The 18,923-nt window shown below is 40.4% G+C and overlaps 1 protein-coding gene across 5 annotated transcripts in view; it reads right to left on the reverse strand.

The window, feature by feature from the left end:
* The window catches only part of phf21b (PHD finger protein 21B), a 69,244-nt gene extending 51,869 nt beyond the window's left edge, over nucleotides 1–17,375 (reverse strand). The window contains exons 1-2 of one of the 5 annotated variants that reach the window (XM_053241637.1): nucleotides 16,848–17,375; nucleotides 15,883–15,948 (exon numbers count right to left, since the gene is read on the reverse strand). In XM_053241637.1, coding sequence (XP_053097612.1) covers nucleotides 15,883–15,948; nucleotides 16,848–16,901 — 120 coding nt within the window. In that variant the 5' untranslated portion in view covers nucleotides 16,902–17,375. Of the gene's footprint in view, nucleotides 1–15,882; nucleotides 15,949–16,282; nucleotides 16,786–16,847 lie in introns of those variants that run through there. The other 4 variants (XM_026922955.3, XM_053241638.1, XM_026922957.3 and 1 more) reach the window with 4 other exon arrangements.
* Between the last annotated feature and the right edge of the window lie 1,548 nt (nucleotides 17,376–18,923).

Here is an 18,923-nt window from a genome sequence, read left to right on the forward strand (position 1 = left end):
ACAGAACATTATCTGAAAGATTGAAAATATTTCACGGCATGGTTTGCTATGTGCCCTCTAACAGCTGTGCAGACGTCCTATCCTGATACATGTTCTGTACGTGTCACTGACAGCGATAATTGTGTGACACCTTATCACATCCTGCCCAGAAATAAACGGCATTACGACAGCATACAAAGTCTGGTGAAATTATATGTTGCTACGCAAACTAATTCCTTTCCACTTTATTCTGAGCTCTTATGTAGTCTTTCCTAGGCCATTTTCCAAGGCACTGTTTATGTCACTGTAGCTCTGATTAAGAAGGATTTTAAAAGATTATATTTTGGCGCAAAACTAGAAAAGCATTATCTGCATTAAAGCAGCGATGCCTTGAGCGATGGGAGAGATCGGGGAGGAAAATCAGATGGCAGAGGGATGCTAGGATTAGATGAACAGAGGCGCAGTCCTGACAGCTCATCAGAGCTTAACGGAGACCTGATCCCCACCAACACCTCCTTCAGGCCACAAATATCATAGATCCCACATCAAAATCACTAGTCTGCCCAACACCCCTGAATGGCAGAAACCAATAATGCACAAAAGCTAAATGTTTAAGAAGAAACACCCACATTCCTCAAGTTAACTTAATGTAGCAACGTCATGCCTGTTCATGTAATATAACATAAAAGCATTCATCATGGTTAAAATCTGGCTGCTCTTCACCCACTGACAACCTGTTGCCATTTTTTTTCCATTGACCAAATGTGTTGTGTATGCTTCCTGAACCCAGGCTCTATGGGAGGCAGCTTCATTTGGCACCGGCTGCTGTGATGTAACAGCCTGGCAAGACAGGACGTTGTTTTGGCCACAACCAGGAACTCTTTGTCTCCAACATGTTATACCTCAGGATATAAATAATCAGAGCATCATGGGATGAGCTTGTCCTCCTGTGTCCGCTTTGTGTGCTTTGCCATGGTCTCATCTTGATGGCAGTGCATGTTTCATTCAGAGCTCTTGGTAAATCAGGACGAATCCCTCTGGACCTCTTGGTAAACAAGGCCACTGTAGTGCTGGTGCTGTAAGAAAAGCACCCTCTGCTTTTCATTAGGGACAGGTTTTCTTCTTTGAAGGATTAAAAACTAGGTTTCTGTAAAAGTGCTTTCATTTAACTTTCTAACGGACAACTATTGTGTCCAAGTCCATCTAAGTTCTTAGTGTGCCTACACAGACCTTCTTCAGCCTACCTATTAGTCTCCAATCATATTGCTTTTAAATTCTACAGTGTTAATTATCCATAAACATTAAGCTTATTTGCACAGTTAGATGATGTTGATATATTTCCTTCATATATCATATGTAGTGCTGGGAGATTGATTTGTATCACGATAAAGCTTTCCTTTATGATGATAGCCTTAGGCTGAAATAGCCCATGGACGCAGCACAGAGTTAGTTCCCAGCTCTAGTTCCATTTAGATATTTCTGTCTTCCAGGGAATCACAATTCTGGTTAATATCTATACTAAAGCGCTGTTTAAAAAGCACAGTAAGATAACTCTGAAGAGCTAAGGCTTGAAAAGCTCATTATATAGACTGGACAGTGAAAGCCAAGATTCAGCCAATTCAACTGCAGTGCAGTTTAGCACAGTGAGACTGAGGAAGATTGGGTAAATGATTGAGTTGGAGGTTGTGGCAATGCACTAAATGACCACAGTAAGAGGGACTTGAATCTGAGGAAAGATGCTAGAATGATACCCCTGAGCTTATCACATTGCTACCTAATAAACCTTCTCAGCAATAGTTTCCTCGGAACAACCACGATATTCCACACTAAGTGAGTGTGGTAGAGGTTGAATCAGCTCTTTTGGAGAAAAAAAGACCTCAGAGACCAAAGCAAAAAGTATTATGTAGCTTTAGGGGAATAGATGTAGTGGTTAAATGCCTGCACAAGTGTGGAATTACAGTACTATAATACTGCTTTTGCAGGAATCGCAGTGTTTCATGCTGTACCTTCTGCACCTTATCGTATCCACTCCGAGATGAGACGGCAGGTGCAGGTGACCTAATAAGAGACGCCAGGCTGCCTCACACACACTACAGGCCGTGTTCATGTGGAGCACAAACTTTGTATTTGTGTCTGAAAAAAACATCTTGCAAAAAAAAGGCACCAGCAAATCCAATCAATTTTTAAAGGAGCTTTGAAGTCACTCTCCGGTTAAGCGCATAGAAGATGCTACTTTCTGTTCTCAGCCTTCGTAAGACAAGTAAAATAAAGTCTTAGAAGTTAATGCAAATAAGATGCATGCCTGGAACATGACAAACCCCCCAACTCTCTTAGCTAACATCATTCCAAGCAGTCAACATCCAGATGAGAGTCACTACAAAGCTTAAATCTAGTTAGATAAAAACATAATGAAGTGTTCGAGTTTCTGTTATCGGAACGTAAACCCTGGCCCAAATTTAGACCCTTATTAACCAAAGCTCGAAATACGAGTAATACACCATTAACCTGAGTAAGATATCTTTCTGTTGCTGTCTTATCTCTCATTTTGGTAAATGAAAGAAATGAAATACACATTTCATTCTTCTGCTGATGTCTGTATAGCAGAGCAAATCTATTGTTTGTGGCGGAGGAAAAAAATCCTTGACAACCACTTCCTCACCCACACACTCCAAAAGGGAGGAAGTACAGACAGAGATAGAGAGAAAGAGAAAAAGAGAAAAGAGAGAGAGAGAGAGAGAGAGAGAGAGAGAAAAAGAGACTGGCAGTAAATAAATCTACACTTGAATGGCATTAAAGCACTCCACTCTCTCACTGGTGGTTAAAGTATGCCTAATTTACTTCAGAGAGGCAACAACTGTGATCAACTGACCAAATCATTTGTTGAGATGCAGAATGTATATTTGACAAGACCAGATGTGCCTGTCGGACGGCCATAACTCATAACAAATGGACGTTTTGGAAGTGTAATAGCTTACTTCATATTCCATTAACACCAGCACAGGTCAAGTTCTCATGGGTCAGGATACATCAAAAGTGCTGATTTTGAAATTTCCCTGCGTACCAGTCAGGCCAGATCCTGACAGTCATTACTTAGTTTAGCATGAAGATATTAAGCCCTCACTCGGAGGGCAGACAGGCAGTGCTTCTTTTAATTACAGCGTCAGGGTTTCTCTCTTCTGCCGTAATTGTTTCTTTTTTTCTGAACGTCGTCCTTCTGCCTCGTTGCCATACTCTCTGCAGATCATGATATTCCAGCAAAGCGTGGCCATTCCACTCATGATTATTTTTCAATTCAATTGTGCAAGAAATGGATTCCTACCCTTCTGGTCCTCAGAGAGAAAGAGAGGAGGGGATAGAGAGGAGAAAAAAGAGGCTCCCTTTTGGGAGTGAAGTGAAAGAGAAAGAGTGAGGGAATAGCCGACAGACAGATGAAGTCATCTTTGAAAGTGTTGGCCTGCTCTAATAAAGTAATCCTATAGGTCAACTAACGTGATCTAATCTTGTTACCTTGTTACTCTCCGCCCAGCAAAGAAAGCCACCGTCATACAAGGGCTCAAACAATCGAGTGTTGATTCAGGCGTTGGCCTTAAATCAATTTTCGATTTCAGATGGTTCACAGAGCTACAAAATTACCCCATTTCACTCTGATGAAAGCTTTTGTGTTTCTCTGTGTCGGCTAAATTAAAGAATATAAACACTACCGTCTCTCGGTGAAAAGTAAGAAGAACAGAATCAAATTAGCATCCATAAATATATCCTCGTGGGTCTCAAAGAATGAACAGACAGTTGTACGTATTATAAAGTCACTGGCACATTTCTTTCACATATGATAATGCTGTGTCGGCTCTGATGGCTCTTGTCATGGTGTTACATGTGCTACAGTAGTACAGCATGTCCTTTTCAGGCCACAATCTGCTGAGCTCAGTGCAGTACTGTCCGACATCAGCAGGTGAAGTAGGGTACCAGCACAGCAAGCTTTGCCTTGAGATCCTGTCTAATTCAATCAGATCTGTGGTGCTTCTAACAGAACCCTTTAATTAAACATGTCTCACACACAGACGCCGCAACGTACAAGGCCCCATTCTCTCCCTGTGACAGAAATATGAAATATGTGAGATCTCCTTCCATCCCATTAAGGAGGAATTCAAACGGTAGTCAGGGAAGAGAAGAAGAAATGAATAGCTAATCAGAGAGAAAAGTCATCCTTAGATAAATTTGTTTTAAGGATTAAGTCAAAACTGGTGAAGGTCTGAAAGTCTAGTTTTGTGTTGTTTTTAAGAAGGCAGTGTTCCTATGAATGATGTTGCCTTCATTACTGTCACAATCTCAGGAACAAATAAGAAATTGCAAGAGAACAGAGTGAGAGAGATGAGGAAGCGAGAGCTCTGTGTTTGATGATAAAATGTGTTGGCGTGCTGACGGTGCGAGAGTGCTCAGTGCTCATGTCAGGGGCTAATCTGCTGACCGCAGGAATCCTGTTGGTCTCTCCCGGTCAGTGGGCTGCAGCAGCACTGGGTTATCAGCTCAGTGCGAGGCACCAAAATACGATCAAGGAGAAGTCAATATGGTCGCCGTAATCCGTCCGCTGTGGCCTTTACTGGCAGGTGATCAGAGCGGCCCCTGATTCTCATCTAAAAACAACACAGATTTAAGTGCTCGGGCACTGCTTTGGTAACAGTACAGAAGATGAGTCTTGTCTTTGAAATGCTTTTGTGTGTGTGTGTGTGTGTGTGTGTGTGTGTGTGTGTGTGTGTGTGCGTGCGTTTGCTTGCTTTCCTTGCTGCTGTGTTGTGAAGTTTGGGATTTACACCAAGGCTTGTGTGTTTCTGCTCAGTGACTGATAAAGCTATCGTTATGCAAGCGCCTCGCTTGTATATCTCCTTTACTCCTGACCATATCTGCATACAGGAGCGGTCTGTGCTGGCAAAAAAATGTGCTAATACCACATAAAGCCTTGAAAAGAAAAACGGTATTCATCGATTCAGCTGAACTCAGTCATTCTGCTGATGGCATGGTAAATTGGAGGAGAGAAAGGCAGAACAGAGTTTATGCTGTTGAAAATAACTAAAAGAGTGACTGACTTGCTTTGTGTGTGTGGCACCCGCTGTGAGAGAATTCGTTGCTACGAGACTCGGGGTAAGAAAAAGAGGCTCGAGTAAGTTCATTAAAACCAGGCTTCTGAATGAGCCTGTTCTCCATGGAGTCTCTGGTCACCAATCTTTTGTTCCCGTCAGCCTTGGTAATTACTATAATATGTTAACCCATTCAACCATAACACCTTAACAGACTCTTAGGATTGGTTGACTTCAGTCCAGGGATCTTTATTGCTCTACACTGCACCAAATCAGCATTTCAGAATTTGGCTATGATTTAAGTGCAGCATTGAGACTGTAAGTGTTCAGTAACACTCCACAGCAGCTCCAGTTCAGCTCTCTGGTGAATGTGTCATGAGGGAACGTGTGAACTTTAAGCTTAATATCAGCCGCTGTTGCCATAGGATACTGCTACTTAATTAAATGTGGAGGATCTTTTGCAAATATCAATTTTGCCAATAAATTGATCATACAGGCTCAGAAATTCATGCAGGTGGATATCTGTAATGTTTTTTTTTTTAAGGAAAAGAGCTATGAAGTCTAAAAATGTCGGTTAAAACGAGATATATTCTACCCCAGATGACTGCTGAGAACACATCATATTTGTAGCCTACTTTTGAGTGTTTACTCAAGCTTCAATGTTCAGCTTCAAATGAAAGACAAATATAAAGTAGAATGTACTCCGGGACAAATTTGAAATTATTATGGCAATTTCCAAAGCCTTTTGAATATGAAAATCAAAGCCCTTTTTTGTCCCTCTAGAGGATAGTTTCTAGTCTAAAGTGAGTGCAGAAATATCTGAATTGTTTGAAGGGTGTGCTTACCTCGCTTGCTTGATAACTTAAGGCAGAAAAAGGAAATATTTTAAAAAGATTATGCTAATCACACAGCCTCTATACAGCTAAAACATTTCATTATGTGCAGTCTGAAACAGTCTACTGCTTTAACATCAGACCTTTATCAAGATCATATCGTAGCTCTCTTTCTGCACACTAATATGGTCCATAGAAATTTAACTGATCTGTATGATTTTTCCCTCATAAACATGAGGAATTTGAAATCATATTGGATTCGGATGTAACATTGTATATAACAAGCAAACCGCAGATGTCTAGTCATTGCGAGCGACAGCTGTTCTTTCTAGATGGTTTGTTTTGCACTAATGCTCAGCTTGAGTTGGTTTTTAATACTCCTCTACTTGTTTGAACACTGCTGAACACACTTCTCTATGATTTTCCTCTTTTATTTCCATGATGACAGAAGATACAATCTAGTCCAAGCCCAGATCATCTTAATATTAAGAACGTTAGCCTCGCCGTCTCGCTGTTTCCCGGGACATGAACTTCACATCACTGCGTCTTGCTGTGCTTCAGTGTGTTACGTGTGTCCCCACTGGGAGAACGAGAGTCAGAAGTCTAAACTGCAGAAATGTCCTCTCGGTTTCAAAATGTCCTCTCAGCTCCGATCTGGAGCACAGCCCTACACCAAACAGCCATTTCAGCTCCAAGCTATTAAGGCATTGGAGAGAAAATGTTTTCTAAATGACATATTGTAATGTTAATGTGATCACAGTGCGACGCTAAACATTAGTTAAAGTCCTCTCATGCGCTAATATCCTCTATGTATGAATTTGTGCGACTATTAAAACTTTACAAATGAGCAATAAAGACTAATGCTTTGCAGTCTTATTAGCCAGACAGGATGTTTGCAATAAACATTAGCTTTGACAACGAAACAGTATCACTGATGGCACCTAAAGAAACTGTTCAGTAGCCCATATTTTTTGCAGTAAATAATAAAGTGCTCGACACAGCGGCTCTACAAATGTCATTAAACAGCAGGAAAGTGCACAGGAAGTGCCTGAATGTTTACCTTTATCAAGAAATCCAGATTCTATAAATATGCAAATTAGACACACCTCCAGACACACACACACACACATGCACCATTTCCTGGTAACCTGCTTTTATATTTCATATTTTTATAGGTTTTTATATTTCACAACAGATTTTATATATAACAGTTTTTACTTCCAGCTTCCACCTGTTTCAGAATCAGAATTATGCATCAGAATCATGCAAAGTATGTTATAGAAAGTTTAGAGTGACTTCTAAAAGTAGTCTTATGAGACATAAACATGTGTTAGTCTATCTAAATATCAGTTTAATCTTTTTTTCTAAAAACGCTCGATATTGGGAATTTAAACGGTAGAAACACGCCCAAGACACGAGATCAAGTAGAAGTAATGAAAAGTTATCGGGTGGAACTGAGCTGAAGAGCAGCGCTGGCAAGCACTCGGAGTTAAATTTTAATTTGGTTGCTGTTTATTTCCAGGAATTGATAGCTTTAAGCTACTAGAGCTTGTCATCTATGTTTCTTGTCTTTCTCTTAAAGCCCTGTCGTCAGGTAATGATGATGATTAATGTCGGATTTCAAGCTGCAGAAACCAGGAGCTGTGTGGAAGCAAACTGACAGACCGTGCCCATTCAACTACACACATGGCCTTCCATATAAAGACTCCATATAGACTTTCAGGACATTGCTGTGAATATGGGCGGCAACCGGATATGACATCACGGGCCAAGGCATCGTTTTTGTTTTGTTTTTTTTTATCCACACATCATGGATTCCGACGTGCTTCTCTTCTGATGTTGATTGTATATTCTTTCAAAGCTGTGTTGTATAAACAGGGATGGTGCAACACCGCTATAATCAGTGCTTCCTCCATCTTGGATTTTCTGAAAAGGTCACGCCGTGACATGTCGATCTTCCATTGGTCACACGTCTTCATGCGATACGAATTTGCAGGTCAAATTTCAAACTTGAACTCTTGAACGCAGCGAAATGCGAAATTTCTGCGTTTCGCATACGTATGAATGGAAGTCACTGGAACTGAAAAGTCTAGCGTGACCGCCGCTTAACACATAAGGCTATGGTACTAATAAAGAGCAGTGCTTCCCCTGGCCTAATCATGTTCTTTGATGGAAGAACAAGTACTGATTATGAGTTGGGACTACGTCTGTCATCAGTCACCCTGACTCGCAGCTGTATGCCTTCTTCAATCCTGTTTATGAGAGAAACTAACAAGCTGTTAACATTAGCAATCTGCAGCACAGGTTATCTAAGGCTCACACTGCTGTGAATATGATTTATCAGCGGAGTGCCATGAGTTTTAAACGGTATCTTAACAGATATAAATTCCTGTACGCATGGCTTGCACAGACAGAGAGAAAAAGAGAACGGGAGAAAGAGCATTTAGGCTGGCATGGCAGTAGACGTGGGTTAATTCACTGTAGCCTTTCTCTCCCTCTATTGGCTTGCCAGCAAAGCCACATCAGCACTTTTAATATGACTCCTTAGAAATGCCTGCTGCACAATAATAACCAGGCGCTTGGCAGCTCAGAGAGGAAAAGAAGAGAGCAGATCTGTCGTCATTAGAAAAAGAACACTGTGGTAAGAACAGGTGCTTCGCAACGTGTTTACGACACTGTTCCATAATTAGCTCCTTAAAACCGAGAAAAACACAGCTCTTCAACACATCAGGTTCTGGCAACATCTCTGCCAAAACTCTGTGTATGTGTCTTTCGTTTTGTGACTGCAGTGACCTTTCTGTGGCACTGAAGACATCCTGAAAGTGTCTTTATAGCCCTGCTAATGACTGCTGCTTTCTAATGTACCAATATGGACAGATTTGTAGCCTACAGCGCGTGAAGAAAGCAGAGGACAATGTTGGACAGAAACATAACACCACCCTTCCATCTAGCATCCAACCCTCCCTTTCTCTATTTCTCTCTCTCTCTCTCTCTCTCTCTCTCTCTTCCTCTCTGGAAGTAGTAATGGCAAAGCTCTCACACGGCTCTCTTAATTAAGCTCAGGAACTGTTTCACATGGCCTTCCCAGCACAGTGATTAAAGAAAAAACGGCAGACAAAAATGGGATCGGCATGGCCGGGAGTGCTTGGGAACAAAAAGCACTCAGATTTATAGACCTGGGAGAGTTCAGGAAGAGCCTTCCACCATCCACCACACTACATCTCTCAGGGTGACATTTGGATGCCCTTTACTGGTTCATGCCTCCCTCAGCACGGATTCAAACTCATATCTAAATCCCCAAGCCTAACACACACATTCGTCTGAGATTAAACCAGGCCTGAGCTTTCGCTTGCTTGTGTTTTAATGAAACTCTTGAACATTCATGTGCTTGTAAAAACTTCTTGTGCTGTTCAAGGCAACTTACTAACCTTTGAAAAGCTGCAGATGTGGACTCACAATGCAACACACATTCACACGTGTTTACTTGCTTTGGAGTTTTCTAGCATACACACTCTTATGATGAATCATGCATTGTATCAGCTTTCTTTTGCTCCAGAGTCCAAAACACGAAGAAAGACTGTCTAAGGCCATCAATAATTAAGCTGCAGTTCATAGTATGTATAGAAAGCATAATTCAGATGCAGATTCTGTGCATTTGTGTTCAAAACATGAGGCTGAGAGGATGGTGTTGTGGCTTTAACATCCATACTCCAGAAAGACCTCTGACACGGCTCTAACATGAAGAAAAATACAAATGCCTTCTAATGAGGTGTTTTAGGGTTGAAAAAGAGAAAGTTCATTGCAAAGTGTAGCATCCTGACATTTTGTGAACCACAGAATTATTTTATTACATAGTGTCTACATGTAGTGGACCACTTCCACCCATAATTCCATTACAGCAGATGAAGACAGACAAGGACGGAGTTTAAAAGGGCACTTTTTTGCTGCGAGTCTCTCTAACTTGTACAGCATCCAATTATCTAGCCAAATTTACACTGACAGATCAGAACAGCAAAACAAGCTATTGAGCTCTAATAACAATTCTTCACAGTACATTTAAAATGCTGTTATATCTAGGATGTACTAAAGATGTCCAGATTTTTCTGTTTCTCACCATTGTAAGCATAACGCTGTCATAATAACATGCTTCTACTCAATTAAACAGGCCACTAGACCAAACAGTAAACTTTGTCTCAGACCCCCAAACACCTCCTCCATCCCTACTCTGAAAAGGTAGCTTGAGAGAGACGCGTTAGTGTTTGCCGACGCTGCCTGATTCCTGTAACCTTTCACCCAGCCCAAGCTGCCACTCACATACAGCATCTGGAAGGGACTCTCAGCTCCCACAGGACTGGGGACCATATTATTCTCCGTGCTCGCTCCAATCCGCCCCTCCCCAAACTACTAACCTAGGAACAGCCTTCCAAAACGCCCTGCCTCTTATCTGAATTTGAAAGAGTTGAACTAGAAGTGGAAATTTAGTAAATTATCTTATTCTGAGGTCTGTGTTAAATCCATGACCAAAGCCTGATGAAAAGCAAAGATGAAAAAAAATGCTGACAAATAATATAATTACCACCTCATTTTAACAATAATATGGTGACTATGAGTATCTAAACGTCCCTAATATTGTCACTGGATTGCTTTAGAGGCTGAAGCCCTCAGACACAGCCTCATGAGTTAACACAGTATTGTGCAAAACGGCCACAATCAGCCACGTTTGATTGCTGTAGTCTGGATTTGGCAAGAGGAACCAACGTCACTAATATTGGTCCCTAATACTAGGATTCAACCCTGCTCACCCCTGGACCCAAATCTGACCAAATCTGTCAGAGCAGCCAATCACGTGCTTGCGTGCACCAGGCCGCCTTCCACTTAGATCATGTGATCTACACAAATGACTGTTGACAGGATGCTGAATTGCTTTTATGCAAAAACATATACACCAACTGCTGTGTTTGTGCATTCCCTTGAATGCACATCTCTATGATATTTAATAGCCTATATACAGTATATAGTGTATTTTCATGAATTCAGTTTCATCCTAATGAGCAAGCCAGAGGTGACAAACAAGGGAAAAACTCCATGAGAAAGAAACCTTAAGAAGAACCAGCCTCAAAAGTGAATCCACTGTCTTCTGTGTGACACCAGATTATAAATCAATCCTCTTCTACAATTCAAAGTTGTGTTGAAAGGATGTTCGGCATTACTGCGTTTTATTTCCTGTTTATCTTGTACGTTAAACTTTAAACTGCCCCCCCTCCCTATTCTACTCTGTCCTAATTTGCTTTTATTTGTCTTTTACTTTCTTGCTACGCTTCCCATCGATGCTCTCACACACATTCCCTGATTGCTTTGTTCAGTTCTGCAATAGTGACTCAACAAATACTGTGCAAAATACAAGCAAACAGTGAAACTTGAAAAGCAAGACCACCATATGAGCAGCTGTCCTCGCATTACCAAGTAAAGACTTATTTATATAAGGCAACATCTCTTATTAATTAAAATAACATTGCTCCAAATCTGAAATACAGTACTCAAAAACACAACGCAATTCTCAACGGGGACTCGAGTTGCAGCTTCACAGCCAAACTCTTGTAGTCCAAAGAGTAAAAAAGTGAAGGGAAGACGTGAATGAAATCCATCTGAGTTCAACACTGCTGGGAACTTTATTTCTCTGATGCAACAAACTGCAAGAATTCCACATTTTAACCTTCGTGCTCTGTTCACTATTTAATCGTGCTGCTTCCCCGTGACTCCAGGCTACCTTTTTATGTCTTAGTGCAACACAACTGTAACACTTATTTAATCTTATCCTCATCTCAGTGATGATCAGTACGTACAATCCTAATAGGTGTGTGGGTGTGCACAGGTGAAAGTATAAATACGAGATAGAGGCAATGGGATCTTTTTGGTTCTGAATTATGAATCAGTGACTTGTTTTGAGCTGAGATGAACAAGGTGAAATAAGAACCTTGACTCTGATTGTAATATCTGATTTTTTATTTTATTAAAAAAATGAAGATTGTCTATATTTATTCAAGAAACTGTGCCAGGCACTTAGGTCTCCATGAAAGACAAGTCATAATGCACCTACATTTGTTGCTAGTTTGCCAAAATATACTCTTGAAACAGAAAGAAAAGCATGAACACAAGTTTTGCTTCTCACGTAAGTAAGCAGGAAATTCTGACAATTATTCATTCACTCATTCATCTTCAGGAACCACTTTATCCTGGTCAGGGTCACAATGTCTTAACAATTAATCCGTATGAATTATTATTTAATCAGCAAATGATTTCCAGTCTCTGAAATTACCCTTTAATATTATAAAAAGTGACGCTACATCTACATGACTCCAGATATAGCAGTCCTTTCCCTTCAGTTAACAGACTGGAACATTTGCATGCACATGTACACACACACACACACACACACACACAGGTATTAGCAGTTGTTTAGAGAATCAGCCTTTTTTCTGCTGACTGCATTTCATTTTGGGAGTGAATCTGAAATTAAAGGCAACCTGCTGTATGTAAAATAGTTACGCTCTCAAACTGTTTGGGTAAGCACCACTGATCTAAATGTTTCAAGGTGAAGTATTTAATAGGTAGGTGTTAAGTAGTAATATTAGTGTTCTTTTATAATACTATACTACATACACAAGTACATAATTTACTAGTCAACATGTTACTTAATGCATATTTATATTTCATGTCCATTTTTACTGGTTGTTTCTTCACTATTGATGCCAGGTCTGTTCGCGATGCTTAGAGCCACTATATCGCTGTGCATTTAGACAAGGCAAGTCAAATCTATTTATATCGCACATTTAAATACAAATGTTTACGTTCACAAAAGTGCTGTATTGAGGTATCGTTAAAAAAAAAAAAAAAAGGCCAATAAGTAAAATAAAATCATGCTGAAGTAGTAGTAATAACAATAATAATAATAATAATAATAATAATGATAATAAAGTACAAGAGATTAAGAAGGGGGAAGAATAACAGATTAAAGACTAAAAGAGAAAGATGGACAAACATTATTAAGTTTTAAAAATAATAAGTCTACCTTTGGTATTTTCTTATACTCACACTTGTGGTAAAACTACTTTTCTGGATTTATATATATATATATATATATAGAATATTTTACAGAGTGTTCGAAAAGTCAGAAACCAATGAGAGTAAAATTCAATTTAATTTTATTTGTATAGCGCTTTTAACAATAGACATTGTCACAAAGCGGTTTTACAGAAATATACAAACTCCGCATGTAGGAGCCATGCTTACTATCTTATTTAATTTTTCTATCTGTTCATTTAAATATTAGTTTGCTGCTATATTGTTAATGTTGTTTATTTCTCTGAGTGTGTGCCCTCTATAGGTGTGAGGGGAAAAATGTTTAAAAGGATATGCCACCCCTGACAGGAAAGGGGCGCTGGTGCGAGAGCATACAGTCTTTCGACCGCGCGCATGGAGCTAAGATGGGATGGTGCAAAAAGTCTGCAATTAGCTTTTAAGTAGTTTGTTTGTTTTAAGTTGCAATTCAAGTTAATTTTGGTTTAATAAACTTCAGTTATTGTTTGGAACCTCAACAAGCCTTTCCGGATCTATTCATGCTACATTGCACGCGTCGGATTAGTGCATCAACACCTCCCATAGTGGCCAAGAAGCAAGGGACAAAAGTGGAAATTTGAAACATGTTTTCACCACTACACCGGACATAAATTTTAAATGTATAAATTCATCATTAATGAGCGAGCCAGAGGCGACGGTGGCAAGAAAACACTTCCTGAGACGATATGAGGAAGAAACCTGAGAGAAACCAAATTCAAAAGGGAACCCATGCTCATCTGATTAGTGATAGTGCGATTGTAAATAATTTCCCTTCTATAACTGTACTACATGGTCAGAAAAGTGCAGTTGTGTAACCAGGAACTTGTGAGCAACTGATGAATATAAACATCAGAGTTCTTTCTGAATTAATTTAGAGTTTTAAAACTACATACTACCCTTCATTTTGTGTTGATTATTTACACTACCCTACCTGTTCACTCTTACCCTCGACCCATTTTCTCAGGTGTATATATAATCATTTAATCATTTTGCGGATTTTGTTCAAAGTATTCGGATTGACGTATTTGCTCGACGTGTTCCCGACGGTTCCTGACTTTTCACACAGCCTGTAGAATGTTGTTCTAACTAAACGTACAAAACCCCGAGGACGCTAGTCATTATGCTTAATTAATACTTATAGAGCAGATAAAAATAAAAGAACAAACTAGTCAGTGTCTTGTAAAATGACTCGTGACCTTGACAAAAATGACACTTATACGAGTATTCCACGTACTCTCGAGATCTGATATTGACTCTTCATGCTCCAGAGTCTGTAACTATTCTTAGAGACGATAGGAAAATAATGGTAGGGAATAATGACTGCATTCACGCTAGCGTACTAAACAGTACGTCAAAACAGTAGAGCACAATAGCACGGACACACTACTTAGGGCAGTAGTGTGCACTTTCAGAACGTAGCCATAGTAACACTCCACGGTCGAAAACAACTTCCTTCCTGTGTTGTAAAAATGGGAGAGCCGATAAAAGCTCTCGCGCTGTGCTGACTCGCCTTTTCTCTCCATCTCTCTCTCTCTCTTTCTCTTTTCCTTTAGCGCCCTTCCCCCTCCTCCTCCTCCTCCTCCTCCTCCAAAAACAGCATCAAAGCCATCAAAATGGTAATGTTGGGTATGAATGAGACCCCCATCCCCCCTCACTGACAAACTCTCTGCTGCAGACTTTCTTTTTTTTTTTTTTTTTTGCTCCATGTTAGGAAGAAAACCAACACCACCACCTCCTCCTCCCCTCTTCTCTCACAAAATGGAAGCTTCCACTATCAAACTGAAACGCTGGAGAAAAGCAGGACTGCAAACAGCCACCAAAAACACCTCACACACATCTACAACCTACACACACACACGGATTCCAGGGTTTTTCATTAATGATGGGTTGAGTTTGGTGTCTGAAACACGATTAAATGTTGCAGAGGATGAAGGAGGAGGAGAGAAAGAAAGAAATAAATAAATAAAAAAGACGAGGCGCTGTTCCAAGTGCTGAAAAACTGCATTCCGGAGGAAACATGATCGATTAAAGTTAGTGGGGAAAGAAAACGCTTCACACACACTCTCACACACTCACACACACTCTCACACACACACCATTAAACGCGTGCGACTGGAGGTTTGTGTGTAACTTTATCAGCTTGTTAAGGAAGGACAAGGTTAACTTTCTAAAAGCAGAGGGAGGATGGAGACTTAGTGTTAAAGAGCTAGCATAGCATAGCATAGCATAGCATCTGTTCGTGGTGCTGAAACAGAGCTCCTGCTTTCAGGGCCGAACAGCTCCACTAGACAGCAAAAAAACAGCTCCACATCAAAACAAATCCGCGGTTATAAATGTCTTATGACTCACTGCTCTGTTTGATTGTAATGAAATTGTAAAGAAAAAAAAAGAAAGAAAGAAAGAAAAGTGAAAGTCGAGCTCGAATCAAACGCTACCACGTCGTCATGTGACCAAGGAGGAGAAATAACAGCAATAATAATAACAATAATAACAATAAAAGTATCCAGTAAGTGCATTTAGGATGTCTAAACTTCATCTTTGACACATTGTTTGATTTGTAACACTTTCAGGGGAAATGTGTGTGTGTCAAAAAGTCTGTGTTTGAGACTTAAAAAGCGCCCTTTCAAGCAAACTAGTAGGAAACAAGAAACATGTCGAGCTGCTCAAAATGGACGCTAAATTTCGCTCTCAAGCACCTGAAGGAGCTCAGACACCTCTCTTCTGCCAGCCTGTCCTCTCTCTACACACCACCACAGGCACTTCTGACACACTTCTCCAGGCTCTGGGCTGAACAAACCGCCAGCACATGCCCGAGTTTGGTCGCGACATGAAGGACAATCACTGAAAACTATGGAGGAAAAGAGGAATCATGGGTTTCTTACTTGTTTTTCGCTTAGGGCTGTAACTCTGCTCTGCCTTTCCTCTAGCTGTTTCTTAAGCTCTCCGTCCTACAATTGAACACAGTGACAAAAAAAATAGCAAAAAGTTACACTGATATTACATTAGCGTGATGTTTTGTTGTTTTTTTTTCTCCAGAAAAGAAAGTCCCACTGAGGACGAAAAGAGACACAGAGAGAGAGAGAGAGAGAGAGAGAGAGAAAACCGTTAAACTGGACAAGCTTTAAAACTGTACATGAGCTAAAGGCTAACGCAAACAAGGCGAGATTTTAACGGCGATAAAGTTTAACTCACACACTCACACACACACACACACACACACTCTCCTGCCTGCTCTCTTTTATCCACACAACGACTCAAAGCTGTGGACGTTTATAGCTTTACCTGCAGCTCTCGCTTCATCTGTGCAACTAGTTTCTAAACCGGAGAAAAGGAAACAAAGATGGAGGAAGCAAAAATAAAAAGTGTGTGAAGTTACAGTGTGTCAGAGAGGAACAAAGCCGTTAGCCGCGTCACACACACACACACACACACACACACACACACACACACAGTGACTCTCGCTCCTCATAAATATTCAAGTCTCGTGCTGATCTGGCTACACACACACACACACACACACACACACAAACACCGCATTATTAGACTAACAGTTAGCATAAGAGCTAACTACTCCAAACGGCTGTTGTTTTGAAGCAAATAAGTCTCCTAAAAAAGTACATTAACAACCTCAAGTCGAACTACATGCTTATAGCGACACCAGACACCATGAAGTGGGATGTTAGCACCACTTGTTTTCTTATTTATTTCACTAAAATGTTATCCTACACTCGCTTAATTCAGCTGAACACTCGGTCAGGAAAGCTAGTGAGGGCGGAATGAATAACTAACACACTAACACTAATACACACTAATACACACTGACACACACACTGCGATGTTTCAGTACCTGATGACATTGGATTTCCACTTTCAACGCCTCTTGAAGGCCTTGTAGCTCCATCTTCCGACTTCAAAATCACTTTTCTTCCACTTTCGACGCGTTGAGAAGTTTGTTTGCACCGAGCTGGAGGTGTTTTAGGGGTAAAAAAGCGACATGAAGAGCAGGAAAGAAAGAAGAACTCCTCGCGCTGCCAAAAGCAAGTTCTCGCTTCTTTACTGGGCAACAAGACTCATCGCTCACTTCACGCCACTACACAAAGTGCTCCAAACACACACACACACACACACACATATACACTCTCACACACACGGCGCCACTCGGACACAAACACTCCGGCAGAGATAACTTCAACTCGCCTGAGATAGGTTTTGTCGGTATGTTTTTTCTTTCGCTAATTTAGAACTGAAATCCGGGGGACTATATTTTTGTCCGAGTCCGCGGCTGGATTTCACTTTGCCTGGGGAAAAAAAGTTGCGCTTCGGTTGTCAATGCTAATTCCGAAGTTCCCGGATGGAGCAGTGAAAGAAGAGCGGAACTCTCTCCCCCCTCCTCTGTCTCACACACACACACTCACACACACACACACACACACACACACACTCACATATACACACAGGTTTGTCTGGATCTTACACTGCTAGAATTATTAATGCACTTGATGAACCTTTGGGATCTTTTAGTTTGTTTGTTTTTGTTTCTTTGGTTTTTTTTTTTTTTAAGAAAATCTTGGTGTGTAGAAGTTTACCTCATTGGGACCACCCAAATGTCCCCACAAGGTCAAACCTGTCAAATATTCCTATCTTTGTGGGGACATAAAAAAACATGACCCCCCCCCAATATATACATATACACACAAATACACACAGACACACACACAGGTTTGTCTTACAATCCTTGTAAGGATCGTCCATTGTTGTAATTATTAATGCAGTTCATTAATGCTATGAACCTTTTGGATCTTTTAGTTTGTTTGTTTTTGTTCTGTTTTTGTTTCTTTGTTTTTTAAAATAAAATCTTGGTGTGTAGAAGTTTACCGACATTTAGGGACCACCCAAATGTCCCCACAAGGTCAAACCTGTCAAACATTCCTATCTTTGTGGGGACATAAAAAATTACTCCCCCCCCCCACCCCCATACACACTCTCACACACACACACACACACACACTCACACACTAGCATACATTCCAGGCGAACCACAGAAAATAAATAATGTTGCAAGGACAACTCATAAGGAACTATTTCATTTTTCATGTCATGTTCATGATGTGTTTACATTGCAGTATATTCTTAAAGTTTGCCTTTCTGTGCCTTTCAGGTACTGAGGTATTATTTATTTCTGTTTTGATTAACAAAACTTACTTTCTGCACTGACATGGAAAAGATACACCGCCTTATCCTTTTGTGCATTTTGATTTGGGTTTCCATCTGCTTAAGTAGCGTTATCATTCCACCAGCTAATACACGTCAAGCAAAAGTGGTCTGAGTGAATAAGCTAGGCATCAGACATCAATATGGGCATTAAGTGACACACAATGGCCTTTCTGAGCGGGATTAGGTTTGCGGGGAGACCCCCCTCCCTCCCTACAGCCCACTGTCCTTGGGGCTGTTCATCACTTTTGTCCTCAGTGTTCCCCACCTCCAACCGAAATTAACACCACCCCCTCCTTCACTTATTAAGATGCAAATATATGCACCACTGTGCCTTAACTTTACTAGCACTCAGTTACATCACAGTTCTGGGGGATGAGCACTATTTATACAACCGTATGTCGTCACTAAAACTTTCTCATTTTTTCCTTCTATGTGGTGTTGTTACATCTGAACATGTTTTAACATTATGTGTCTTTTCATTGTCTTGGGAACAATGAGATTGACTCTGAGATTCATAAGATCTTTTACTGCAATATCATTCTAGGCTACGTGAATAACACTGAAATATGATGTTAGAATTATAATGTTTATATTAATGATTCCATCTGAATGATATATGTATTACTTAATATGTATCAACACCTTTATGACACATAACAAAGAAGAGTGGAATGACATCATTATCATCATCATATAACAACAACAACAC

This window comes from Pangasianodon hypophthalmus, chromosome 18 (assembly GCF_027358585.1).
Source record: "Pangasianodon hypophthalmus isolate fPanHyp1 chromosome 18, fPanHyp1.pri, whole genome shotgun sequence".
Taxonomy (NCBI): Eukaryota; Metazoa; Chordata; class Actinopteri; order Siluriformes; family Pangasiidae; genus Pangasianodon; species Pangasianodon hypophthalmus.